Source organism: Salmo salar, chromosome 09 (assembly GCF_965601325.2).
Source record: "Salmo salar chromosome 09, fSalSal1, whole genome shotgun sequence".
NCBI lineage: Eukaryota > Metazoa > Chordata > Actinopteri > Salmoniformes > Salmonidae > Salmo > Salmo salar.
In genome coordinates, this window is record NC_138299.1 from 74,598,921 (window position 1) to 74,626,538 (window position 27,618).

Sequence of the window (27,618 nt, forward strand, 5' to 3'; positions counted from 1 at the left end):
ATTATTCTACAATGTAGAAAATAGAAAAATGAAAGAAAAACCCTTGAATGAGTAGATGTATCCAAACCTTTGACTAGTACTGTAAGTCTTAGAAGTGTTTTTTATTTATTTTTGTGCCCAACTTTTGTGCTGTGTCCCAAAGGCTAAGAGCCAGGGCCGTGCGGTACATATTGACGCCCCTGACGACGAACGCTCCAATCGCTGGACTTGAGGCAGGAAGAGCAGGAACTGAGAGAACCTGTCAATCTTACAATAATTTATATACAAATAAAAGTGGAAATAGTCAAAGTCTAAGCTAGCCAATAGTCATCAGTGTTGAATAATACAGTCGTCGTGAACCCTTCGTGGAACTCTTGATCAAAACAACAATCCTGGGATTCTTGTGTGACCACAATCATACCAAACCAGAACCTGTTATACACTGGATTGTGTAGGGTACATTTTTGGGTTTGATCCTCTTTGTGTATCCCCATTCAGACCAAAGGTAAGTCCTGGGTCTGTATTGCATTGTGGAAAATGCAATAATCATTGTCAATGATTCACAGTGAACAAAGTTGTTGTACCAAATATGACCAGAGTGGAGAGATAAGATTCAACAGGTCCAGTGAAGTATTTTTTGTTTGTTTACGCAAGTTTTGTGAGTGCCTATGATGGTGCTGCTAATGTGAATAATTATTCACATTTTCAGTGGAATAACTTGCTTGTCTGGATAAAACAATGTTTTTCATCTGTAATGGGTGCTATAAAAAGCCATATTATTCATATATACATATATTCTAGAAATCTTATGACTATAGATAGAAATAGAAGTCTTTTATACAATTGTTAATCTCCCACTCCCATGTCCAATACGCTTTAAGTTCTGAAAAGAAGAGAATTTTAAGAAGGTCCCTTGAAATTAAGTGCCAGATGATGTCACTGTCTGCTTCTGTGATTGGTGGGTATGAATACCTGTTTGTTACCAAGCTTTAATCAGTTGGCAAAATTGGATGAAAATAACTGAATTGGAATAAATATATTTAGAAAGGGTGTGAAATCATGACTGAAGCTCTGACATCACTGTTTATTTTCCAAGAGTGAGAGTTTTGTTTTGTGTCTCCTAATCGTTCTTTTCGTCGAGGTGTTATTGCAATAATTATGTCTTAAAATATGATCAACATACACATTTTGCTTTTTGAGACTTTACCAGATTTCTTTTCTTGAAATTAATTTATCTTGACCAGTGAGTGGACTTTAAATTAGGGATAGTATGTTCAGGCTAACTGACTGTGGGACTGACTGAGTGATGTGACAGTGGGCTGACTGACTGAGCAACTGACTGAGCAGTGTGACAGGGTGCCAGTCTCTCTGCTAAAGGTTTATTAAGCCACCTCTGGTGGGTGGCTTGTCACTGTGAAACAGGAAGTCATGGGTGAAATGCCAGCAGGTGGTTCCTCCCAGTGTTTGTGGTTTACCATATCTTCTAAGTTATGTACAGGCCTGGATCAGATGGTTTTAATGGCTCCATAGTGTACGTGCCTGGTAACATTTGGCACATTGTTGTTGGTGGTGTGACTGCCTGGGGGGTTTTGAGGAAGAGTTGCCAGAGTGTGGAGGCTAGCATTTTGGCAGAATATTGTGAAGTAACTTTTTCTCTTGCCGCTGGTAGATGGCTATGAGCCAGAGTTTGATTAGTAAAAGATGACTAACTTCCCTCCTTAAAATCACTGGATTAATTTGTTCATGTACAGTGAGGGAAAAAAGTATTTGATCCCCTGCTGATTTTGTACGTTTGCCCACTGACAAAGAAATGATCAGTCTATAATTTTAATGGTAGGTTTATTTGAACAGTGAGAGACAGAATAACAACAACAAAAATCCAGAAAACCGCATGTGAAGAATGTTATAAATTGATTTGCATTTTAATGAGGGAAATAAGTATTTGACCCCTCTGCAAAACATGACTTAGTACTTGCTGGCAAAACCCTTGTTGGCAATCACAGAGGTCAGCCATTTCTTGTAGTTGGCCACCAGGTTTGCACACATCTCAGGAGGGATTTTGTCCCACTCCTCTTTACAGATCTTCTCCAAGTCATTAAGGTTTCGAGGCTGACATTTGGCAACTCGAACCTTCAGCTCCCTCCACAGATTTTCTATGGGATTAAGGTCTGGAGACTGGCTAGGCCACTCCAGGACCTTAATGTGCTTCTTCTTGAGCCACTCCTTTCTTGCCTTGGCCATGAGTTTTGGGTCATTGTCATGCTGGAATACCCATCCACGACCCATTTTCAATGCCCTGGCTGAGGGAAGGAGGTTCTCACCCAAGATTTGACGGTACATGGCCCCATCCATCGTCCCTTTGATGCGGTGAAGTTGTCCTGTCCCCTTAGCAGAAAAACACCCCCAAAGCATAATGTTTCCACCTCCATGTTTGACGGTGGGGATGGTATTCTTGGGGTCATAGGCAGCATTCCTCCTCCTCCAAACACGGTGAGTTGAGTTGATGCCAAAGAGCTCCATTTTGGTCTCATCTGACCACAACACTTTCACTCAGTTGTCCTCTGAATCATTCAGATGTTCATTGGCAAACTTCAGACGGGCTTGTATATGTGCTTTCTTGAGCAGGGGGACCTTGCAGGCGCTGCAGGATTTCAGTCCTTCACGGCGTAGTGTGTTAACAATTGTTTTCTTGGTGACTATGGTCCCAGCTGCCTTGAGATCATTGACAAGATCCTCCCGTGTAGTTCTGGGCTGATTCCTCACCGTTCTCATGATCATTGCAACTCCACGAGGTGAGATCTTGCATGGAGCCCCAGGCCGAGGGAGATTGACAGTTCTTTTGTGTTTCTTCCATTTGCGAATAATCGCACCAACTGTTGTCACCTTCTCACCAAGCTGCTTGGCGATGGTCTTGTAGCCCATTCCAGCCTTGTGTAGGTCTACAATCTTGTCCCTGACATCCTTGGAGAGCTCTTTGGTCTTGGCCATGGTGGAGAGTTTGGAATCTAATTGCTTCTGTGGACAGGTGTCTTTTATACTGGTAACAAGCTGAGATTAGGAGCACTCCCTTTTAGAGTGTGCTCCTAATCTCAGTTCGTTACCTGTATAGAGAGGGGGTCAAATACTTATTTCCCTCATTAAAATGCAAATCAATTTATAACATTTTTAACATGCTTTTTTCTGGATTTTTTTGTTGTTATTCTGTCTCTCACTGTTCAAATAAACCTACCATTAAAATTATAGACTGATCATTTCTTTGTTAGTGGGCAAACGTACAAAATCAGCAAGGGATCAAATACTTTTTTCCCTCACTGTATGTCTGTGAAAAGCCCATTAACAGCAATGAACAAAGTCCTTGATTTTGCTTCACCATAGCAACCATTGTGTTGAAGTGCCACTCGAAGATTATTTTTCAACTATTTATTCCTAAACTGAAACAAACACCTCAAGAAAGGGAAGAAGGATACATTTTAGAAGTGTTTGTATAGGGCCACTGTGTCAGGCCATACTGTGTAGGCCATTACAGCTGTGTCTTGCAGATGCCCTAACTAACCACTTGCTAAAATAAGGAAGTGAGTCAACTGTTGTTCAAGGTTATACTGAGAGTCTAGACGTCATTTAGAAAAATGGAGAGTTGTGACATAGGAAACTCAGAAAGGATGCTCTTTGAGCAACTAATCATCAGTGGTGGAAAAAGTACCCAATTGTCACACTTGAGTAAAAGTAAAGATACCTCAAGTAAAAGTGAAAGTCACCCAGTAAATACTACTTGAGTAAAAGTCCAGTATTTGGTTTTAAATATACTTAAGTATCAAAAGTAAATGTAATTTCAAAAATGTACTTATGTATCAAAAGAAAAATATAAATCATTTCAAATTCCTTATATTAAGCAAACCAGATGGCACCATTTTCTTTTTTATTTATTTACGGATAACCAGGGGCACACTCTAATACGCAAACATCATTCAGAAACAAAGCATTTGTGTTTAGTGAGTCGCCAGATCAGAGTCAATAGAGATGACCAGGGAGGTTCTCTTGATAAGTGCGTGAATTAGACCATTTCTGTCCTGCTAAGTATTCAAAATGTAACGAGTACTTTTGGGTGTCAGGGAAAATGTATGGAGTAAAAAGTACATCATTTTCTTTAGGAATGTAATAAAGTAAAAGTAGCCAAAAAATGTTATAGTAATGTACAGATACCCCCAAAAAACTGTTTAAGTAATACTTTGAAGTAGTTTTACTTAAGTACTTTACACCACTGCTATTCATTCGATATTTTCATTAGCCTACTTAGTAAATCACAACATTTTGTATGTAAACATGATTTAGTGTGCCATTCTAACATCATCATGAACTTTGGAGATGGATTAACTATTCCAAGAAGTGTTATCAGTCCTTGCCCTTTGCTGCAAAACTGCTTGCTCAGGTTGCTATCAGTCACTTTATGCAACCCTTGTTTCAAATTGTACCTTGAGAGACATCTCGTGGAATGTTCTAACATTCTAACATGAAAAATGGCCCTTATGAAATGACCCCTCCAGTTCAATTGTGGAGTGGTTGCTCTCTATTCCGATCATTTAGATTAGAGTTAGCTGGTTCAGACTGGCTTTGTGTGTCTGCCTAAATGGGTAACGCATGATATTTCTGTGGACATAAACATGTGTTAATCTAATATGTATTCAGGAGTTAGAATCTAGTGGCTAAGCTTTTCTCCTCTCTAGTTTCTCCAGCAGTTACAACGGTTACATCGAGCACATTCAAAGGTTATTCAAACATTTAAAAGAGAAGTCTAATGAAATATGTCATGGTATTTCAAAAGTTATTATGACATGTGCAAGGGGAAATATTTCAGGCTGATGCAATTTCAGTGACCAGCAGTCTATAGCTCTAAGCGGTGTGCTAACAAGGCTGACTTGTCATTGCTCATAGCTTGTTTTGTGTGCCTGGATGTGTTTTTACCAGCTGCAGCATGAGAGTGCTGGTACAGCAGTCCCCTCTCCCAGTGGAACTGGGGCAACTATGACTGTGAGCTGTCATCATTAATCGAGGTGAATCTTGGGTAACTACCCCCCTCACCATTCACTGGTAGTTTATTGATTCCCTTCACAGATGACTCAGTCAATGGCAATAACTCCTGATATTATAGACCCATATAAGGCCCAAGATCTGAATCAACTCCTTGTTCTAGAAAAACAGCTAATGCTGATGAGATTGATATCTCTTCCCTAAATAAATATTCAGCTACTTCACCCTCACATGGGAATGAGATAATTAATATAGTCCTTAGTTTAGCTAATGAACAAATTAATACAGTTAAACAAAGGTCCAGTGAAATGCAGTAGCCTCGTCTTTCCAGAACATAAACCAAACAAACTGACAGGGAGGACTCTCCACTTCTTTCAACAGAAAGTTGTTGACTTGTGTGAGTTTAAGAACAAAGTGCACTAAAACAATATCACACAGGATGTGACTGTCTAGTTGGCAGCCTCTGTTTCCATTTTAGCAATAAATGTACATTATTAATAAGTAGGATTGTGTTGAGATAAAATATGTACAGTGCATTCGGAAAGTATTCAGACCCTTTGACTTTTTCCAAATTTTGTTATGTTATTGCCTTATTCTAAAATTGATTAAATTATATTTTTTCCTCAGCAATCTACACACTACCCCATAATGACAAGGTTTTTAGACATTTTTGCAAATGTATAAAACTTTAAAACAGAAATAACGTATTTACATTAGTATTCAGAACCTTTGCTATGAGACTCGAAATAGAGCTCAGGTGCATCCTGTTTCCATTGATCATCCTTGAGATGTTTCTACAACTTGATTGGAGTCCACCTATGGTAAATTCAATTGATTGGACATGATTTGGAAGGGCACACATCTGTCTATATAAGGTCCCACAGTTTATTTATTTTATTTAACTAGGCAAGTCAGTTAAGAACAAATTGTTATTTACAATGATGTCCTACCAAAAGGCCTCCTGCGGGGACGGGGGCCTGGGATTAAAAATAAATACAATATAAATATAGGACAAAACACACATCACAACAAGAGAGACAACACAACCCTACATAAAGAGAGAGCTAAGTGTCACGAGAGCTGTCTTCAAATTCCCTGTCATATAGGAGCCAAGGCGCAGCGTGCCGGTAATTCCACATCTTTATTGAAGGAGACCGAACCAAAACAATAAACAGGTACGCAGCAAGAAGCGTAACGCACTGTGCCGTATACACACAGAAATAACAATAACCCACAAACACAGGTGGGGGACAGGCTGCCTAAGTATGATTCCTAATCAGAGACAACGATAGACAGCTGCCTCTGATTAGGAACCATACTCCGGCCAAAACAAAGAAATACAAAAACATAGAATGCCCACCCCACACCCTGACCTAACAAAATAGAGAAATAAACCATCTCTCTCAGGTCAGGGCGTGACACTAAAACAACAAAATAGCAAGGCAGCAACACATAACAACACAGCATGGTAACAACACAACATAACAACAACATGGTAGCAACACAACATAGTAGCAGCACAAAACATGGTACAAACATGACTGGGCACAGACAACAGTACAAAGGGCAAGAAGGTAGAGACAACAATACATGACACAAAGCAGCCACAACTGTCAGTAAGAGTGCCCATGATTGAGTCTTTGAATGAAGAGATTGCAATAAAACTGTCCAGTTTGAGTGTTTGTTGCAGCTCGTTCCAGTCGCTAGCTGCAGCGAACTGAAAAGAGAAGCGAACCAGGGAGGTGTGTGCTTTGGGGACCTTTAACAGAATGTGACTTGCAGAACGGGTGTTGTATATGGAGGATGAGGGCTGCAGTAGATATCTCAGATGGGGGGAGTGAGGCCTAAGAGGGTTTTATAAATAAGCATCAACCAGTGGGTCTTGCAACGGGTATACAGAGATGACCAGTTTACAGAGGAGTATAGAGTGCAGTTATGTGTCCTATAAGGAGCATTGGTGGCAAATCTGATGGCCGAATGGTAAAGAACATCTAGCCGCTCGAGAGCAGCCTTACCTGCCAATCTATAAATGATGTCTCCGTAATCTAGCATGGGTAGGATGGTCATCTGAATCAGGGTTAGTTTGGCAGCTGGGGTGAAAGAGGAGCGATTACGATAGAGGAAACTAAGTCTAGATGTAACTTTAGCCTGCAGCTTTGATATGTGCTGAGAGAATGACAGTGCACCGTCTAGCCATACTCCCAAGTACTTGTATGAGGTGACTACCTCAAGCTCTAAACCCTCAGAGGTAGTAATAACACCTGTGGGAAGAGGGGCATTCTTCTTACCAAACCACATGACCTTTGTTTTGGAGGTGTTCAGAACAAGGTTAAGGGTAGAGAAAGCTTGTTGGACACTAAGAAAGCTTTGTTGCAGAGCATTTAACACAAAGTCCGGAGAGTGGCCAGCTGAGTATAAGACTGTATCATCTGCATATAAATGGGTGAGAGAGCTTCCTACTGCCTGAGCTATGTTGTTGGTGTAAATTGAGAAGAGCGTGGGGCCTAGGATTGAGCCTTGGGGTACTCCCTTGGTGACAGGCAATGGCTGAGACAGCAGATTTTCTGACTTTATACAGCACTCTTTGAGGGAGGTAGTTAGCTAACCATGCCAAAGACCCCTCAGAGACACCAATACTATTTAGCCGGACCACAAGAATGGAATGGTCTACCGTATCAAAAGCTTTGGCCAAATCAATAAAAATAGCAGCACAATATTGCTTAGAATCAAGGGCAATGGTGACATCATTGAGGACCTTTAAGGTTGCAGTGACACATCCATAACCTGAGTGGAAACCAGATTGCATAGCCAAGAGAATACTATAGACATCAAGAAAGCCAGTCAGTTGATTATTGACAAGTTTTTCCAATAAACAGGGCAAAATAGAAATAGGCCTATAACAGTTAGGATCAGCTTGATCTCCCCCTTTAAATAAAGGACGAACTGTGGCTGCCTTCCAAGCAATGGGAACCTCCTCAGAAAGGAGAGAGAGGCAGCAACCTTAAAGAAGAAAGGGTCTAAACCATCTGACCCAGATGTTTTTTTGGGGTCAAGTTTAAGGAGCTCCTTTAGCACCTCAGATTCAGTGACTGCCTGCAGGGAGAAACTTTGTAGCGGGGCAGGGGGAAAAGATGGAGAAGCATCAGGGATAGTTTCATTAGAAGGGGTGGGAGATGAGAAAATGTTGGACGGGCAAGGAGGCATGGCTGAGTCAAATAGGAATCCTGACTTAATGAAGTGGTGATTTAAAGAGCTCAGCCATGTGCTTCTTGTCAGTAACAATCACATCATCAACATTAAGGGACATGGGCAGCTGTGAGGAGGAGGGTTTATTCTCCAGGTCTTTAACCATTTTCCAGAACTTCTTGGGGTTAGACCCACAGAGAGAGAACTGCTCCTTAAAGTAACTAACTTTGGCCTTCCGGATAGCCTGAGTCCACTTATTTTTAATTTGCCTGAACGATAGCCAGTCAGCTTGAGTATGCGTGTGCAGAGACTTTCGCCAAACGCAATTCTTGAGGTGGAGTAACTCTGCAAGATCACAGTCGAACCAGCAGCTGAACCTGTTTTTAATTCTAATTTTCTTTATGGGGGCGTGTTTCTTAACAATACCTCTGAAAATATCAAAAAAGAAGGTCCAAGCGTCTTCGACTGAGGGGATCAAGCTGATTCTATACCATTTTACAGAGGCCAGTTCAAGATGGACGGCTTGCTCATTAAAGTTTTTTAGCAAGCATCTATGACAGATCAGGACAGGTTGTTTCACTGAGCCGCCATTACAAACACAGGCTGTATAACAGTGATCACTAAGGTCATTACAGAAAACACCAGACTGATACCGATCAGGATTATTTGTGTTCTGCTTGTTGATTTATGATAAGGTTTATTGCTCTAATGCTTTGCAAAATAGTTATAGTCCTCTCCTGTGTTTTTTCTTCCTTTTTAAAGTGTTACCCAGATTCCAATGTTTTAAAAGCTACATGCTAATGTATTGTACTGTCTTGGGGTTAATAGTACAGACTGGTTGAAGAGGAGATCTGAAGGGGGGGGGGGGGGGGGTCAAGGCCTTTGAACTCAGCAGGCTTGTTGCAGTGACAGACATGGAAAATATTTAGACCTCACATGTTCCCTTGAAGTAAACAGACGCTTTTCACACTCACACTCCCTGTAGGTCTCTCACTTCACCTCTCTTCTCTACCTCAGCCTTGTTGCTTAGGAGGCCAATAGTGTAAAAATCTACTTTTGGCAATAAAACAAACTACTTTTAAAATCTTTAGATAGAATTACATTTACATAAATCTAAGTTGATTCGTAATATGCACAGGATACAGCGGGGTGTAAACGGTACAAGAAGTAAATGCTTACTCCTCTCAACAGTGCAGTAACAATAAAATAAAAAAACGACTTTAGAATAACATGTACATAAATCTGAGTTTATTCGTCATATGCACAGGATACAGTGGCGTGTAAACGGTACAGGGAGTAAATGCTTAACAGTGCAGTGACAATACATATAAAATAAAAACAACTCAATAAAAGTCTTCTTTGTGTCTCAAAGACCCAGCTTTTTCTTTAAAGGTCCAATGCAGCCATTTTTATCTCAAAATCAAATAATTTCTGGGTATCAATGAAGTACCTTACTGTGATTGTTTTCTATTAAAATGGTCAAAAAGATACAAAGCTAGCTTCTTAGCAAAGAGCAATTTCTTAAGCAAGAATTTTGATAGGACTGTCTGGGAGTGGTCTGAGTGGGGAGGGGAAAACGGAAAACTACCTGTTATTGCCAGAGAGGTTTGGAACTCAATTTTTTATTTGTCTATTAACTAACAGGCCAAAACTGTATCCCACCAAAACAGGCTGAAATTTCAGGCAGTTTTTCCAAACAGCTCCTACACTAAAGGCTTCAATTTTTTGCTTAAAGTGACACCCAAATCTAACTGCCTGTAGCTCAGGACCTGAAGCAAGGATATGCATATTCTTGATACCATTTGAAAGGAAACACTTTGAAGTTTGTGGAAATGTTAGATTAATGTAGGAGAATATAACACATTAGATCTGGTAAAAGATACTTTTTTTGTACCATCATATTTGAAATGCAAGAAAAAGGCCATAATGTATTATTCCAGCCCAGGCGCAATTTAGCTTTTGGCCACTAGATGGCAGGAGTGTATGTGCAAAGTTTTAGACTGATCCAATGAACCATTGCATTTCTGTTCAAAATGTTGTATCAAGAGTGCCAAAATGTGCCTAAATTGGTTTATTAATACATTTTCAAGTTCATAACTTTGCACTCTCCTCAAACAATAGTATGGTATTCTTTTACTGCAACAGCTACTGTAAATTGGACAGTGCAGTTAGATTAACAAGAATTTAAGCGTTCTGCCAATATCAGACATGTCTATGTCCTGGGAAATTTTCTTGTTACTTACAACCTCATGCTAATCACATTAGCTTACATTAGCTCAACCGTCCGATCGGGGGACCCACCAATCTTGTAGAGGTTAAAAGACCTTCACTAGAACTGTTTGTCCATCTTGAGATGCCGTAGCCAGTATACGCTTCCTCAAAATAGTCAGAATGTATTTATTTTTATTTAACTAGGCAAGTCAGTTAAGAACAAATTCTTATTTACAATGATGGCCTTATCTAAGATAACTGAAGAAATCTGTCATCATTTTTGTTTTGTTTTTTGCCGTGGAGATCTTAGTCGCGCAACTAAGATGTTTGGTGCAGTATTTCTCAAGTGAAAAATGTACATGAAAACAAGTCCTTTAACGTTGAATGACAACAAACACTCAATTGAAGATTCCCTACTGCTGACAATCACCGCCGAAGGGGCATAGACTTCGGCTTCTGAAATTTGGCTTGCCTCAATAATTTTTTTTGTGTGGAAAAAACCCTTGCCGAAAAACAAAATGAACCAACATTTCACAAAATGTCATAATCATAATATATGCACAAACTGTTCCGAACTGTTTCGGATGGGAAGCATAGGGATGCATTAAAAGGGCATTATCATAATGTTCACAATTTCACAGTCATTCCAACCTCATAGTGTGGAAATATCTATAAAACACAAGAAAATCAGGTTTTTGACTGCACTGGGCTTTTAAGACAGTTGATAATCTCTTGCTTAGGAAGAGTATTTTATAAACGACAAAAGCTACATACAGAAGGTAGGGAATTAGGAGGGAATGTGCATGTCTCTGACAAATGTCTTGTGGATCCCAGCGTCCTGAAAGAACAAAAACATTCTAATTTAGCAGGACATAATTGAATGATGCCCAGATTACTGTTTCAGAACAAAAGCACTATTCAGTCAAGACCCGTGTGGGGGCTGAGTTAGTCCAAGCAGAAAGCAACAACTGGGCAGAAGGTCAATAAAATAATAATTCTATCCGAAGGCAATAGCCATTGGTAGATGTGACATTTGGGGAGAGAGCAATGATAATTGTTTATCTCCGGACAACAGTAGCAGGGAACCATGAATGGCTGTGATCTAACCTGGCATTTACAGACAGGGCCCACCCACTTTTTGGCCATGTTGAAGAGGCAGGGAAGAGGGGGTCTATTTTTCACAAATCTGTATTAGCTCTGTGGCTCTGATGATATATGCCAGAAACTTGGTCCACCCTCTCTCAAATGTGTTTACTTGAACAGGAAATATTTGAAATGGTTGACTTGGGTAAAAAAAATAAATACACAACAACAATCATACTACGCCTCATATTCATTCATATGGATTGGGAACATTGCTGCAGTAGCAACTTAATCTAGTTTGACAAAGATTTGATTCTTTAAGGAATTTATATAATTTATTGTCCAACCAACATAGTATAATCCCAGTGGTGCACTGAGATATTGTTTTCTCCCGAGTGGTGCAGCGGTCAAAGGCACTGCATCTCAGTGCTAGAGGCGTCACTACAGACCTTGGTTTGATTCCAGGCTGTATCACAACCGGCCGTGATTAGGAGTCCCATAGGGCGGCGTACAATTGGCCCAGCAGCGTCCGGGTTAGGGTGTGGCCGGGGTAGGCCGTCATTGTAAGTAAGAATTTGTTCTTAACTGACTTGCCTAGTTAAATAAAGGGTAAATAAATAACACATTTCTCCAGGTTGGAGAGCACATCAGACTCTGAGACAAACTTACTAAATACAGACAGGCAAGTACTCCTCGGCTAGAGTCCCCCCTGGGGCCCTGCTGACAGTGCTATGAAAGGGCAGGATTTAATGTAATAATTTAATATCAAGCAATAAATGGATTACCCTGTTTATTGTTGTCTCAGCCTGTTTTACTTTTCCTAGGGGTTTGAATTATGCAGCCATTATAGAGTTCTGGGCAAGGGTAAACCATTTCATGTTTCAGCTTCTGTAGACTGTAGTTATACTGAACCAAAATATAAACGCAACATGTAAAGTGTTGGTCCCATGTTTCATGAGCTGAAATAAAAGATCCCAGAAATGTTCCATACGCACAAAAAGCTTATTTCTCAAAAATGTTGTGCACAAATGTGTTTATATCCCTGTTAGTGAGCATTTCTCCTTTGCCAAGATAATTAATCCACCTGACAGGTGTGGCAAATCAAGAAGCTGATTAAACAGCATGATTGAAACATCGGTGCACCTTGTGCTGGGGACAATAAAAGGCCACTCTAAAATGTGCAGTTTTGTCACATAACACAATGCCATAGCTGTCTCAGGTTTTGAGGGAACGTGTAATTGGCACGTTCCCTCAAAACATTTCCAGGGCTGAACATTTCCAGAGCTGAAAATGTCCCAGTTCCATGGCCTGCATTCTCACCAGGCATGTCACCCATTGAGATGTGTCACACTGCATGAGGAAAATGATGGCCACACCAGATACTGACTGGTTTTCTGATCCACGCATCTACCTTTTTTTTAAGGTATCTGTGACCAACAGATGCATATCGGTATTGTCAGTCAGGGGAAATCCATAGATTAAGGCCTAATGAATTTCAGTTGATTGATTTCCTTATATGAACTGTAAGTCAGTAAAATCTTAGAAATTGTTGCATGTTGCGTTTATATTTTTGTTCAGTGTATATATGTTTCCTTAGATGAAGGCTATTCTACTATCAGTAAGACGATTGCTTATTTTTCTACACCCCAAAAATGTGAAATAAGGTAAGGAGGATAAATTATGATATTCTTGGCGAGCATTTGTATTGAGTATGAATCAACTTCTACAGAGAACGTTATTACAGATTCCCAGCCAAGCAAAACCAGTTTGGTGTCAGATTCCACACAAGATTAACATTGTTCCCTATTCCTTAGTCCAAATAAAACAAGCTAATATATTACCAACAATGAACCTATTAGCGTTGAAGAAACATAATATTGTGTCTTTCTAGTTATATCATATTGTCTTGTTACGATACTGTATATCAACTACTTTTCTATTGTTATAGTCTGCTTTTGTGATGTTAGGGGTCACATCTTGAACTGTATGGATTAATTTGTTAGGGACAGGTCGAAAATGTACTGTGGGGAGGGGGGTCCCAACTCAAGGTGTCATAAAATAAATTGCACCCCCCTCACAATATTTAAAATATTTCCACATGACCCTCCCCTTGTACTGTCAAATAAATTGCACACCCCACCCCCCTCATAGAACCAACAAAAAAGAATGTTTACGAACACAAATAACTGTAACGACCCTGTGTTTATAAACGTGGATATCGACTTTGCCACTTCAGCATCCTTTTGTGGCACATTCGATGCCATGCAGGGCAAAGTGCCAGAAGGTTAACGGTTCGCCGACCACCACATACAAGCTCACTCTCTCTGCCTGTTTCCAACACTGGTTGAAGTGGATTTAACAAGTGACATCAGTAACTTTAGCTTTCAACTCTATTCACTTGGTCAGTCTATGTCATGTAAAAAGCAGGTGTTCCTAATGTTTTGTCCAGTCAGTATATATTATTTCCATTCAGTACAAAGATTTGTAAAAGTGACCGGGAGTGCAAAATAAAGTCTGGGATTTACAGCTCGCAGATACAGTGCGGGTATAGCCCCCATGATGAGATTAGTATGGGCAAAAGTGATAGATTATTTGTATTTGTCAAACGGCAGCCAATCATCGACCATCATGTCATCAGAATAAGACCTTCGATATGTATTGAAAGGAGCATCAAGGTCATCACCGTGCACTTTCGCCACTCTGTGAAGTGCATTATAATTTATTTCATATATCGCCTAATAAACTGCATGCTTTCCCATGATGTCGTGAATTTTTTTGGTACGGTTTTTGTACTTTACTCACATTAAAAGGTTGGATGGAAACCTGGTTAATGTGAAGCCATTTTGAGGATGCTGGAATTATATTTTGAACGAATGTCCGCATGACTAAAGTATCCTAATCAGATTAAAACATGGTGACTGCCAAAACATGCCACATATAAAAGGCAATAGATTTTAAAAGTTAAATAATCGATATTTAGGCTATACTGAAGCGTTAGGTTCTAGGTGCGCGAGGAATAGCCGCTTGGATTGGAGAGGAGGCAGAGCGCGCGTTAAGCTTTCCTGAATAACTAGGCCTGCCTGGAGCATATGTGGCCACATTATTATAGGACGATCTGGGAGAAGGATGATCTACAAAAGACATCTCAGTATCGGAAGTAAAAAAAATATACACCGACTGGTCTACTACTGTGCCTTTCTAGACCGTATAAACGGTCGAGAGTAGACCCACAACTGATCCAAATGGAATTAAACATTCAAATCACAGGGCTTTTGCGCCGTTATTCAAATGACAGTTTCACTGCAGCCTAGAGTAGAATTTTGTACTCGCTTGAAAATAATAATGCAATTATTCATTACATTGTGGTGTTGTAGGCTAGTCTAGGTAATTGTATTTTCACTAAACAAGATCAATAGGGGAGCTTGTTGAGCTGCGTGTCTCATGTCATCACTGTTCTTTCATGCATAATGATGCACCTGGCCTCTCCGCTCCCTATCAGCTATTCCTATGTGTTCTTGTGGATTCATATTTAAAATTGATGCAGCTTTGAATTATTTTATGTGTGGTATGATTGTTAGTTTGCCTATTGCAGATCTGGACAAACGATCCACCTACCACTATTGTCACTATGAATGGTGGATAGTGGGCAGGATAGACAGTTAGACTGGTAGACTATATTGACCTGTGATATAGTAAAAGTTAGCTCTCGGAAAAGCATAGTGCGAATGGCTGGTAAAACATGCCTGGACATGTTGTCTTACCAAAATAAAAGATGTGAATATGTATACAGAGAAGAAAAGTTTTTTAGCTCACGTTTCTTTGAGCCCATTCAATTTTAACATAATTATAGTCCAAGAAGACAAATTAACATGTAACAGAAAGCAGTGGAGAAATTGATAATGCCTGTCATTTTACTTTTCTTACAGAATTTCAGGTTAATTTAACTTTGTATGATATCTGATGCATGCAAATGTTCCTTTTTTATGACAATCTTCTGTTCCCTCTATTTTGTGTCCTACATTCCCAATGTTGAGTGGAGGCTGCTGAGGGGAGGACGGCTCATAATAATGGCTGCAACAGCGCAAATGGAATGGCATAAAACACATATAAACCATGTGTTTGATACCATTCCATGAATTCCGGTCCAGCCATTACTACGAGCCCGTCCTTCCCAATTAAGGTGCCACCAACCTCCTGTGATACTACTAGGAATCGTGTATCTGGAGTGACATATAGGGAATGTTATCTAGTGGAGGCTGCTGAGGCGAGGACGGCTGATAATAATGGCTGTAATAGAGAAATGGAATGGCATGAAACACATGTGTTTGATACCATTCCATGAATTCCGGTCCAGCCATTACCACGAGCCCATCCTTTCCAAATAAGGTGCCACCATCCTCCTGCGATGGTAGTGCATATATGGAATGTGTATTTGGAGTGACATATAGGGAATGTTATCTAGTTCCTCAACACTATCCCCTGCACACATACACAATCTATTGTTCTCTATTGCGTGCTCTTTCTCTCTCATATACCAACCTATAAACACACCTGCTGATGTCCTGCTGGGTATGCGTATATGGAATGTGTAATAAAAGAAAAATACACTGCAAATTTACCTAAAAGTTGAATAGATCAACAATAACAAAATCCACCATAGCATAGCAGTGACTGACTTTCATATCAACCTTTCAGTCAAAGCATTGAAGCCTAAAATGCCATCTCTGTAAGTTGATTGGCCTTTAGAATTTGCACAGCCTACTCTTTACTCCGCCCCTAAATGCTTTGATTGGGCACACTGTTACTGGAGCAGTTGGCAATGTACTGCAAGTTTTTTTTACCTCTAGCTAAATGCCCAGACATGTAGCTTGATTTTGTAGCGGATCCGCATTGTTAACTGGGTAGGTGAACATCAAGAGAGATAGAGCCGTATCCATGCACTAACTTGTTGGAAAATGATCATCTGTACGAAAAAAATGGATTACCCCCTCGGAACCCAATGTCAGCGCGTCCAGAACCAGGTATTTTTCTTGCTACTAAAAAGCCAGTCAACGTTCAAATGTACGATTAGCTAGCTGGCTAGTAATGAAGTTAAGTCGACTGTGTCGTTCATTCATTTGCCCTGAAAAAACTTGAGCCAGATATTGTCTCCTTTCACGAAACTAACGTACAACTAACGTTAACTACACCAGTACGTTAGATGGCTGCAGTCAAAACCTCTTCATATGATGAGGTTGGTTTTAGGCTCGAACTAAACTTTTACTTTATCTAGCTAGCTAGCGTTAATTATTAAAATTTCCTAGATAACTGTCTTGCTAACCCAGAAAACTGAATTGATAACTAACGTTAGATGACAGTTGACCAGGGGCAGGTGAGCAGCTAACTATCTAGTGGCTAGTAGTTTAGCTAGTCTGCCAGTTAACATGAGCGAGCTATTAAGTTTGCTCTAGTTTACTACTAACGTTACCTAGTGACTGTTATTGTTTCTCATCTCTGAAATAACATAGCTACGGTAGTTAACTAGCTTAACTAAGGTTAGCCAATGTGCCAACGGCAACAATAGCCATACATTGTCAGTCTGGCTAGGTAACTAGCTACTTGAGGGAAATATACGCTTTTAAGAATGTTCTCAGTCAATGAATGGGAAGTTGCTGTTGCACAATGGTTTAGTCAAATAGCTTGCTAATCGATTAAGCGAAATGTCAAAATTATGTGGACAGGACATACCCATTCAACTAAATTTAATGGGATTGAGTGGTTACCTAGAATGTAGCTAGCCAAAATGGGTTGACAACTAACATCTGTTAATATGCTAACTATAATACCCTTCTTCCTGATTGTCTTTGCATTATAATCGTATTTTTCCAGGCCAGGTTTGATATGCAGTGCTATCAGCCGCCTACTCTTTTTTTTCTTCTTCTTTTTGTGGAAGAATTTGATAATGACATAATCTCTAGAGATTTGCTCGTGCAGAAAAAAGTGTCTGCTAATACAATGTCATTCTATAATTATGGCGTTAGTCACTCTCTTATGACGGTTTACAAAGAATCTCGCTATCTAACGAACAAAGGTTGTCGTTGACAATCAGAATTCGAGGAGCTGATTTCTCTGTGTTTCAATTGGCCTAATGCATGGTCCTCTGCCGTAATGTAAAACGTTTGGTAAATATATTTGTTTTGTGTGTCTTTTTTTTCACTAAGATGTTGACTTCTTTGTGCTCTGTGATGCTGGGTGCACTGCCAATCAAATTTGTTTTTCTCTTTTCTATGCTGTTTTTCCCATGTACAGCCGAAAGGGGGCAGTGCGGATAGGATAACTTGTTTACTGCAATTCAACATTCAGAAGTTGCTAGAACAATAGAGGAATGTGATCAGTGACATGAATTCCTTAATATTTGATATGAAGATAGACTTGACCAATACCTATGCTTTGTCTACAAGTGCACTTGCAAGTAGGGGTTTAGAGACCTATGTTCAATGCAATTCATGTATATGTCAGGTGCATCACTTTTATGTCCTGCAGCAAATGTGTCTTAAATAAAAAATGATGATAAATACCTTAAGAGATTTGCACAAGGCGTTTGCAGATTTGACTAGATAGGAGCAATATGTTGATCATGTTTATGTGAGGTGTATATATGCCATTTGAATAAATAAGATGTTTACGGTTTGGACATGTTGCTGCACTGGTGAGAAAACAACAGGCATATTGTTGCACCATGTATTTGGGTGTTCTCTCTTTGCGCAGAATCAAAAACATCACATCATAAATAAGCTTGCTGCAAAGTGCGCACACTGGCCCAAAGTAGGGTCCCCTTCTAGACTATTGCTCCCCTTATCTCCTCTCAATTAAAGTGCCACAGATAAATGGCAGGTGGCGAAAACGGTCTTATCTGCTACCATGCATAGGCACTGGCCATTCTTAGGCATGGTATTAGTTTGAAAAAGAAGCAAGTTGAAGAGAGGGTTGAAAGGGGGGATTATGAATGTGTACCTAACCAGGTTACAAGAGATAACTAGATCAAGCAAGTAAAGTAACCTGATATTCTGAAATACCTTGTGTGCATTAGGACTTGTGTTTCTACTCTTTATGTTCAGCTCTATGTAGGCTGGCAAGAGTACAGGTTTGTTTGTGTGTCTTATCCTGTCTTTTTATGTAGGCACCATATAATCTGGCTTTACCTGTCTGTCGCCTTTTTCTGAAGTTTTGTTTTGTTATACAAGTTTGCCTGTGTCTCCATATGAATTCTGGCATGTTTGTGTTGGTGGTCTATGGCTGCTGTCCTGCCCAGCTCCCCCCTCTCCCCCTACGGGCTGCAGCTGGCTGTTTTGCACTCCTCCCTGGGTTCAGGTTGCAGAGCCAAAAACAGGTCTCGCCGTTTGTGTTTCTGGTGAAGAGGGACGAGTCTGTTAAAGGCAGGCAGCTGGGACACTAGCAGAGCAGCACATGACAAGGACGGACCCCTTCAGCCTCACTCAGAATGCAGATTGAATATCCCCCTCTCTCCTCCTCCATCTGCAGCTGACCCCCTCCCCTGCAGCCCCCTGCACTACCTCATCCGCTCCCTCACTCCCTCCCTCTGTCACATTTACCCTTGGAACGACTACTGGCATCATTTTTCTACTCGTCTTTGTTCTCATCTCTGCATACCTCTCATTTCCTCGTTCGTACTCAACAATTTATAGGCCATTGTTGTCTGTTTCCCAAACCCCTTTTCCCATCTTTGTTTGTTTCTTCTACATCTTTCCCTCCCACCCCCTCACCACTGACACTGTCTTTTGGATCTCGTTTATACCTTGTGTTGTTCTCTGATCAGTAAACAAATGTATGGATGTATGTAGAATTTACATAAATTGTAATTTCCTGTCTGGGACTGATGCCGTTTCAATTTGACTAGGCAACTTTTTATATTGGAACATGTCCAAACATGTTGGAGATTAATTTCCCTATTAGAGCATACCAAGATGTACAATGAATCTACCCAGCCCTTATAGAAAATGTAGGCCAAATGTATGCCGGTGTGATGGTTTGAAGTGTCTGTGATTTTTCTGGTCTGGTTTGATTCATTAGTGACCCATTTTTAAATAATGCCAACACGGAAAGACTAGTTCCATGTCTTCAGAATCAGACCACTCATCGTGCCTTTTAAATGGCGACTGACCTGTTGAGCGTGCCTAACGTATTTGTCTTTACTGCGGCTCTGGGAGCCTGTTTTTCTGGGTCAGCCGCGAGGTGGGGTGTCGTCAGGCTTGGTTATCAGGCCCTGCTGAAATGGGATATATTTACAGGGGGAGTGGGGCATGGAGTCTAAAGCTCAGAGCGTCTTGGTTGGGAATGAGGTTCTATCTGGGACACTGACTGGTCTGGCGCGTTGTCATTCCGGCTTTAATGCATCGATTGGACATACAGTATTAACAAAACACATTAATATGGCGTCATGGTCACAGCACCATGGCAGGCTTTATAAAGCCCGGGGAGAGCCCTGCCACGATTCCCCACCCACTGAAATTAAACTCCAGTGTTTCATTCGCTTGTATGGAACTTGATTCTCAGAAAGTTCCTCGAAATTTCCTTGGAGGCTTGGTTGGACTGAGTTCTTAGAGTGGGAGTTTCTTGAGGCTTGTTTATTGATGCCTGTTGAAGCCAGAGAGAACCCCACCAAGAAGTGTGGGGCCACAAATCAGTTGTGTGCGTGCGCAGACACATGTCTGTAGGGTTGTGAGTAACAAACACCAGTGCCAGAGACATTGGTATTAGACAGGCGAGGCCCCAGTCAGAGTTGAGTTCCCATTTTCCTTGAAAGTGGGTCGGGGTCCAAGTCAGCGTGTCGGAGCTTTCACTCCTGTTTGCTATGCTGTCCGTCACTGAATCTCCTCATCTTCTCTCTCTCCAAAGGCCTCCACACATCCATACCGTGCATGCTCTATATAGGCCTACCATCAGATTGACAGGCAATAGCTGTTGCGTGGTGAACGAGACTCATACTTGAAGGACGTAGAAATTTGTACCTAATGCTGGAGGAAGAGCAGTGCCACCTGCTGGTTAAGGCGCAAAGTGTTTTTTTTGTTTTTATGAAACTGCGAAGCCAGTGAGATATATTAACATGATGGTCAAATGCCAAGGAGCTATTCCATCAGGCGGTGGAACTAAATAACGACTACTGATATAGCTTTGGTATGACGGGGATCATAACTCTCCACAGTGGTGGGTTACTGAAAACACCAGGCTCTGCCAGCAGAGGTTGTTGAGCCACTTGGCCCCTAGGTAAGCTGGCCTCTCACATTTCACACACTGGGGAACAGACTCAAGACCTGCTCTCAGCCTCTCTCTCTCTCTCTCTCTCTCTCTCAGCCTCTCTCTCTCTCAGCCTCTCTCTCTCTCAGCCTCTCTCTCTCTCAGCCTCTCTCTCTCCCTCAGCCTCTCTCCGTCCCGGTGCCAACACCTTTTCCTAGAAGCCGTTGTATGAGAGTGAGAGAGGTAATAAATGTCTTTAGCCTTTACAAAACCAGGCCCTATCAGTCCATATTTCTCTTGGCTGATGTCTCTCCTTCTCCCCAGCCAGTCTCTCGCTCTTTATTCCTCCTTCATTGCTGTGGTTCTTCCCTCATTGAGGCCTCATCCAGTTCCAGTCTGGTAATTCTCCCATACACCTGAGTTCCTCTGCTCTTCTCTACTCAGGTTATCGGCTCCTCTCATTGTAAAATGGAGGGTTTTGAGCACTTTTGGCATTATTCAGGGTACCACTTTTAATTCACTGTCGTCTCATTTCATCCTCCTATGACTATTGATCAGTTTTGTCGTTTGGTAGATCCTCCCTGGTACTGCGAATGTGTGGGATGCTGGGCTCTTTTCTTTACCAGCAGGTCTTTCTCTGCCTGAAAAGTGTGCAGAGTGGCCTTGTTTGTGTTTTGCAGGGGAATATTGTGAGGAATGTCTAGTGGTACAAAATCTCTGCTGCTGTTACAAGAAGGCTCCTGTCGATGGATTGATTCAAAGTTCATAACCCACAGCTCAGTCCTGACGGGCCTGCAATGCACAGACTGAGTGTAGGCTGACACCAAAGGGACCTTCAAAACAGAGGCTGTCAGCCTGCTTGTGAAAAATCCTGCATTTTTTTTATTTTCCATCTTGTTATCAACATTGATTTTCACCTGGCAAGGAGGAAGATGCATAGACCTAGTTGGCACTTGCTGTGTGCGTTCAGTCAGTGACATATTGTCTCTGCCACCTGTCTCACCGTCCTCTTCCTCTGGTCCTGTCCAGGTGATAAAGGTGAACGCTGAGAAGGAGCGGGCGTCGCTGCGGTGCATGAAGGCTCTGGCCAGCAAGGGGGGTGTGGACGCCGTGTCCCAGCAGATGGCCTCTCACCCCCAGTACCTGGAGAGCTTCCTCCGTACCCAGCACTACATCCTCCACATGGACGGCCCCCTGCCTCTGCAGTACCGCCACTACATCGCCATCATGGTGAGGCCACTGGAACCACGCACACCGCATGGTGCACAGAAATGCATCTTGTATCTGCACCAATCATGCACACCCACGCATACTTGCACAGACATGTAAACACCTCAATCCGCCCACACTCAAGGACACCAAAGCACTTTCATATACATAAACAGTCACTCGCACTCGGCTGGGCCCACCCACGCACAATGACAGAAACACGGTCGACATGCTGGAGACAAGCCCGTTACTGTTCTAGATGTACTTGTGTTTAAGTCCTCTCCCCCCCATCTCTCCCAGGCTGCAGCACGGCATCACTGTGGCTACCTGGTGTCTCTGCACTCTGCCCATTTCCTCAGGGTGGGGGGTGACCCGCTGTGGCTACAGGGACTGGAGGCCGTCCCTCCTCGCCTACAACACCTTGACCAACTCAACAAGGTTCTGGCCCACCAACCCTGGCTCACCGCCCGCTCACACATACAGGTACCACAAGAACCAGCTCGTATAAAGAATATGTAACATTCCTACAGATCAGATATTTGGATGTCAGCTTTGTGCTTTTAGTGTTATATCCCTGATCAGTACATTTACATTCTAGTCATTTAGCAGACACTCTTATCCAGAGCAACTAAAGTCAAAATTGGCAATATTGTAAAAATTCATGAACACAATGTGGTTAGGCATAAGGTTAGCAGTGTGGTTAGAGTTAAGGTTAGGTTTAAAATCTAATTTTAAAATCAGATAAAGTTAGGGTTAAGTGCCTTGCTCAAGGGCACATCAGCAGATGTTCACCTAGTCTGCTTTGGGATTCAACCAGCAACCTTACGGTTACTGGCCCAGTACTCTTAACCGCTAGGCTACCTGCCACCCCTGTCTAATCTCCACCATAAGGCCCACTCTCTGCTGTGTCCTTCCCCCACCAGGCGTTGCTGAAGACGGGAGAGCAGTGCTGGTCTCTGGCTGAGCTGGTTCAGGCTGTAGTGCTCCTGGCCCACTGCCACTCCCTCTGTAGCTTTGTTTTTGGCTCGGGCACTGACACCGACCCCGTCCCCCTTCCCAGAGCCCCCAACGGCACCCCCCCGGGCTACTGCCTCTGTGACGCTGCCAACGGCAACGTTAGCGTGCCGCAGCCTCTCACCTCGCCCTCAGAACACACAACACGACGACGGGTAAGTGTTGTGTGCCGTATCAGACTGAATGTGACGTCCGAGCTATTCCACAACAGATTGTTTCCTGAAACCACAGTCGCATGTCTCTTCACTCTATTGTCTCTCTCCTTGTCTTGGCAGTCTCTGGACTCCAGCTGTGAGATGGTGTGTTTGAAAGAGAGGATCCAGAAATCCCAGGAGGAGAAGGAGAGGAGGGGGGAGCATCTTTTACACACCCAGACACTGCAGCACACAGGTACACTGTTCCCCCTCACCTTCACACCCGACGCTGTGAGAGATAAAGTCATGTTTGAATGTTGAGTGACGAATCCCTCCTCAACTATGTTTACTGACCCTCTCACTGTCACCTCCCAGATGTGGAAGATGAGGAGGAGATGACCTACTCCGCAGACCCCTCTCGTTTCATAACAGACCCTGAGTTTGGCTACCAGGAGTTTGCCCGTAGAGAGGAAGACCACTTCCAAGTGTTCCGGGTGCAGGTATGTACACAGCTGATATTATATACGGCTTATATTCTATGTTGGAATATATGACACCCTTCTGGGAGGCAACAGGTGTCCATGTCAGTAAAGTAGTGAATCAACCCTCATAGAATACGAGTACAATATACTGTCTCGTATGTCTATGGGTCTATAGTTAGCTGAGGTGTTACAGGAACAATGTGAGTATTTCAGGTTTGTTTGACTGTGTGTGTTTTTCTGTCTGGAAAGGACTACTCCTGGGAGGACCACGGCTTCTCCCTGGTGAACCGGCTGTACTCGGACATCGGGCACCTGCTGGACGACCGTTTCCGCAGCGTCACGGCGCTCCCCTCGTCCCACGGGCCTGACCTGAAGAGAGCCACCTGGAACTACATCCACTGCATGTTGGGGATTAGGTGAGGTCACGCTACTAGTCTGCACACACACCGGCACAAGCGCACGTCAGACGTACACACCCTGCATTCAACGAGCGTTATTGTAAAGTGAGATTGCTATCATAATCATATGCGTTGCAGCCAGGTTGGTCCTAGGCTTCAGTGTTTGTGATTCGCTGCAAAGGACCCGCTTGATTCGCATTCACGTTTGCGTCTGTGTGCAGGTACGACGATTATGACTACGGGGAGGTAAACCAGTTGCTGGAGAAGGAGCTGAAGCTTTATATCAAGTCTGTGGCCTGCTACCCTGACGCCACCAAGACCCCGCTGTGTCCCCTGCCCTGGGCACCACTCAAACCTTCTGAGAGGGTACGCACCCCACATCATACCAACACACCCTGCGTCCATATACAGCTGAACTATACACTGGAAGTAAATCTACCGCATCAAATGCAAAGCGGTAGTTTGTGTTCTCTGTTTCACCCTCCACCACATTCCATCTCTTCCAGCTGTCTAATGACATGATCCTCTTTTTTTTCTCTCTCTTAGATCCATGTGAACTTGCTTATAATGGAGGCTCGGTTACAGGCTGAGCTTCTGTATGCTCTGAGAGCCATCACCCAGTATATGATAGCTTAGGTCAGTTGGTGAGAGGGAGAGGCACAAAGTTACAATGGCCAACGGTACAGAGACCCAGTTAGGAGGCCTCAGGGTTGGGAACCTCTCACAGCAGGCAGGGACATGGGGAAGAGACTGGCAATTATGAGGGAGAAAGAGCAGCATGCAATGCAGCCATATCCTGCAAATGTGCGACTCTGTCCTATTTTGCAGTTAAAAACTAGGGAAATATATATAATGCAATCATTTAAGCTCAATTTGCGTGATATGCACACTGCAGTGGAAAGCTCTTTGCCAAAGTCAAAGCAATCCCTCTCTTCCCCTCTCTCTGCCTTCTCATTTTCCATTCTGCGAGGTTGGTTTGTCCACTTCATTTAATGTATTTTCCTCTTATCAAACATATCTGCTCTTGATGGTTAATGTGCAATTATATTACTATTATAATAGATATTCATTATTTTCATTTTTAGTAATGTATTGTTTAGCTATGTCTCAATTCTGATGACTGTGATGAAAGCAGACGGTTGGTTCTGCAGTGTAGCAAGGAGATGTGTACCCATGGCCAACACAATACCCTCTTTCTTGGTTTGGGATTATTTTCGTCTTTTCAACATTGCATTTGTTCAAAACCAATTGTTTATCCTTTTTTATTGGATTGAGTGAATGTTTTGGTGAGATATTGCCATAGTTTGTCTTGTTACAGTCCTTGTTGGTGTAGGTAGGTGGTAACGGTGATGGACAATTGTTCATCGTAGCTCCCTTAATGTTTCACATTAGTACTGAAGGTTCAAGAACAAAACCCAAACACTGCAAGATGATATCAAACAACTATAGTTCCTTTTTTCTTTTTAAAGCACTTTTTAGATATATAGATGTATATTGTAGGTAGCGCAGAGATGGAGATCCATGTTGGTCTGTCTTTTCTTTCCACTGTATGGTGTCTAATAGAAATTATTATAAACTGGGCGGTTCGAGCCCTGAAATGCTGATTGGCTGACAGCCGTGGTATATCAGACCATATACCACAGGTATGACAAAACATTTATTTTCCACTGCTCTAATCACATTGGTAACCAGTTTTTATAATAGCAATAAGTACAGTCCTTAGCTATGGTATATTGGCCATATACCACACCCCCTTGGGCCTCATTGCTTAATGATCCTGAGGCTGCTTCTTGGATCCCTCTGTGTTCCGATCAGCTGATCTCCACTCCTACAGTCACCCTGTAAGCCTAGTCGTCTTGTGTATGTGGAGTAGTGCAGGGACTCTTGTGGTCCTGACAGAGGCCATGGCCCCAGATCGGAAGGAGATCACAACTCCCTTCAGTATCTTCGATAAATCTGCAATCGCTACGACTATTTAAAAAATATATTTTAACTTTACGAAATGCAAAGAGGTGGCCAAAGTAATGTTTTGTAGAGTGAAAAATAAGCTCAGCCATATCAATGTCAATTTTTATATTGATGTGCTCTGGCATAGATCAAATGAAGGAATCTCCATTTCAAAGAAAACCATCCCTAAAACTGCATTGATGCGTTTAAGTGGTTGTTGAAGGTCTGTAGAACTCTGAACTGGAATATTGCAACATGAAAGTCCCTGCAAGTGACCTGCATTGAGTTTGAATTGCTGTTAAGCATACTCTACTATGCTACAGAAGATGTAGACGAAGGATAAAATGTCATCAATGGTCTGTGTACGATCTTATGCATGTGAAAAGTAGGTCTGTCTTTTTCAATAATTTATTTGGCAAGCTTTATGACCTAAAATAAAGATGCTGATTTCATGGTACAATTTGCAGAACAGCGTGGGTAGGTACTGCAAACTAGATTTTTTTTAAATGGAATTATATCCTTTTTTTGTTTTACACTTTTTTGGGGGGGTCAACTTTGCATTACAGTACTATAATTGTTGAGTTCTTGATGTTGCTTCTGGGTTCGCTGCTATATCCTGCCTGTTGCGCTGCACCCTGAATATTTTAGAGGCAGCAGGGTGGAAGACCCTTTTCAATAGGCTCGACCGTTTTGAAACGACAGAGAAGAAGAAAAAAGTGCATATCAACAGAAGTGCTTTTTAGTGCAGGTGCCTTTAGGCCAAACTGGACTGGTGCTTGAGTGGGCAGACATGACTACTCTGGGCTAAGTGAGGGCCTTGCTAGAGCAGACTGCCCCGATGGCTCCTCAGGAACAGTGTTCTGTGGTCCATATAGAACGGCCAGTGCCATAACCACTGGACACAAGTATGCACAGTGGCTCGTCTGCTACCCACCTTTTTGCGGGAAAATGCATTGAAATGAGTTGACGTAGATGTACTGTAGCGCAAAAGAGCACTACAGTCCTCATTGGCTGCTCGTCAACACCTCTATGACATCGTTATGGCTCCAAATGCAGGAGCGAAAGAGTCTGTTCCTGTCTGAAGCTTCCGACCACCAGGCCAAGGAACCAAAACGAGCCACTGACACAGAGATGGATGTAACAGTTGTTCAATATTTACCACGTAAATGAATGGACAATAAAATAAACAAAAAAAGTAAAACATAAGTTTAAAAAAAAAAAAAAATGTTTTTGGAAATGTGAAGACTTATTTTTTCTATAAAGATGTTCTATCAAGCGAGTGTCTCCTCTTTTTTTCTTTTTACTGGGGTTACCTAATTGTGCTTTCATATTTGCCATATGCTGTACTCATTTCATATTCAAATCTAAATCAAGTGTGTACAACTGAGGGACTCGACTACAGCAGTACCTCAAGGAAACCAGTTTAGTCATACCATTCACAGTACTATTGGAATAAGTTACATTTAGAAAAATAAATACCACTTCACTGACACATATTTACAAAAAATGTAATACAAAGCGGGAGTCCTTGCAGATAAAAGGATGGTTGTCTTAGATCATTGAGGAGGAGTATGGATGAGGCTAACCTGGATCCATAACAGAATCTGAGACAGACGGCATTTGAGCATGCCTGAAATCAACTCAACACGCATCCCCAACCATTGGCCGAGTTCCCTTCTGATCCCTCACCCCTGTGATCATCTTACTGAGAAATCC

The 27,618-nt window shown here is 42.0% G+C and overlaps 1 protein-coding gene across 1 annotated transcript; it reads left to right on the forward strand.

The window, feature by feature from the left end:
• The first annotated feature begins 16,273 nt into the window (after positions 1 to 16,273).
• Positions 16,274 to 27,177, forward strand: LOC106611768 (sestrin-3). The gene is made up of 9 exons (XM_014212323.3): positions 16,274 to 16,505; positions 21,748 to 21,948; positions 22,228 to 22,410; positions 22,851 to 23,096; positions 23,217 to 23,331; positions 23,451 to 23,575; positions 23,807 to 23,973; positions 24,177 to 24,321; positions 24,502 to 27,177. Exons 1-9 carry the CDS (start codon positions 16,440 to 16,442, stop codon positions 24,589 to 24,591), a joined length of 1,338 nt encoding a protein of 445 aa, XP_014067798.1. The 5' UTR covers positions 16,274 to 16,439; the 3' UTR covers positions 24,592 to 27,177.
• The last annotated feature ends 441 nt before the right edge of the window (positions 27,178 to 27,618 follow it).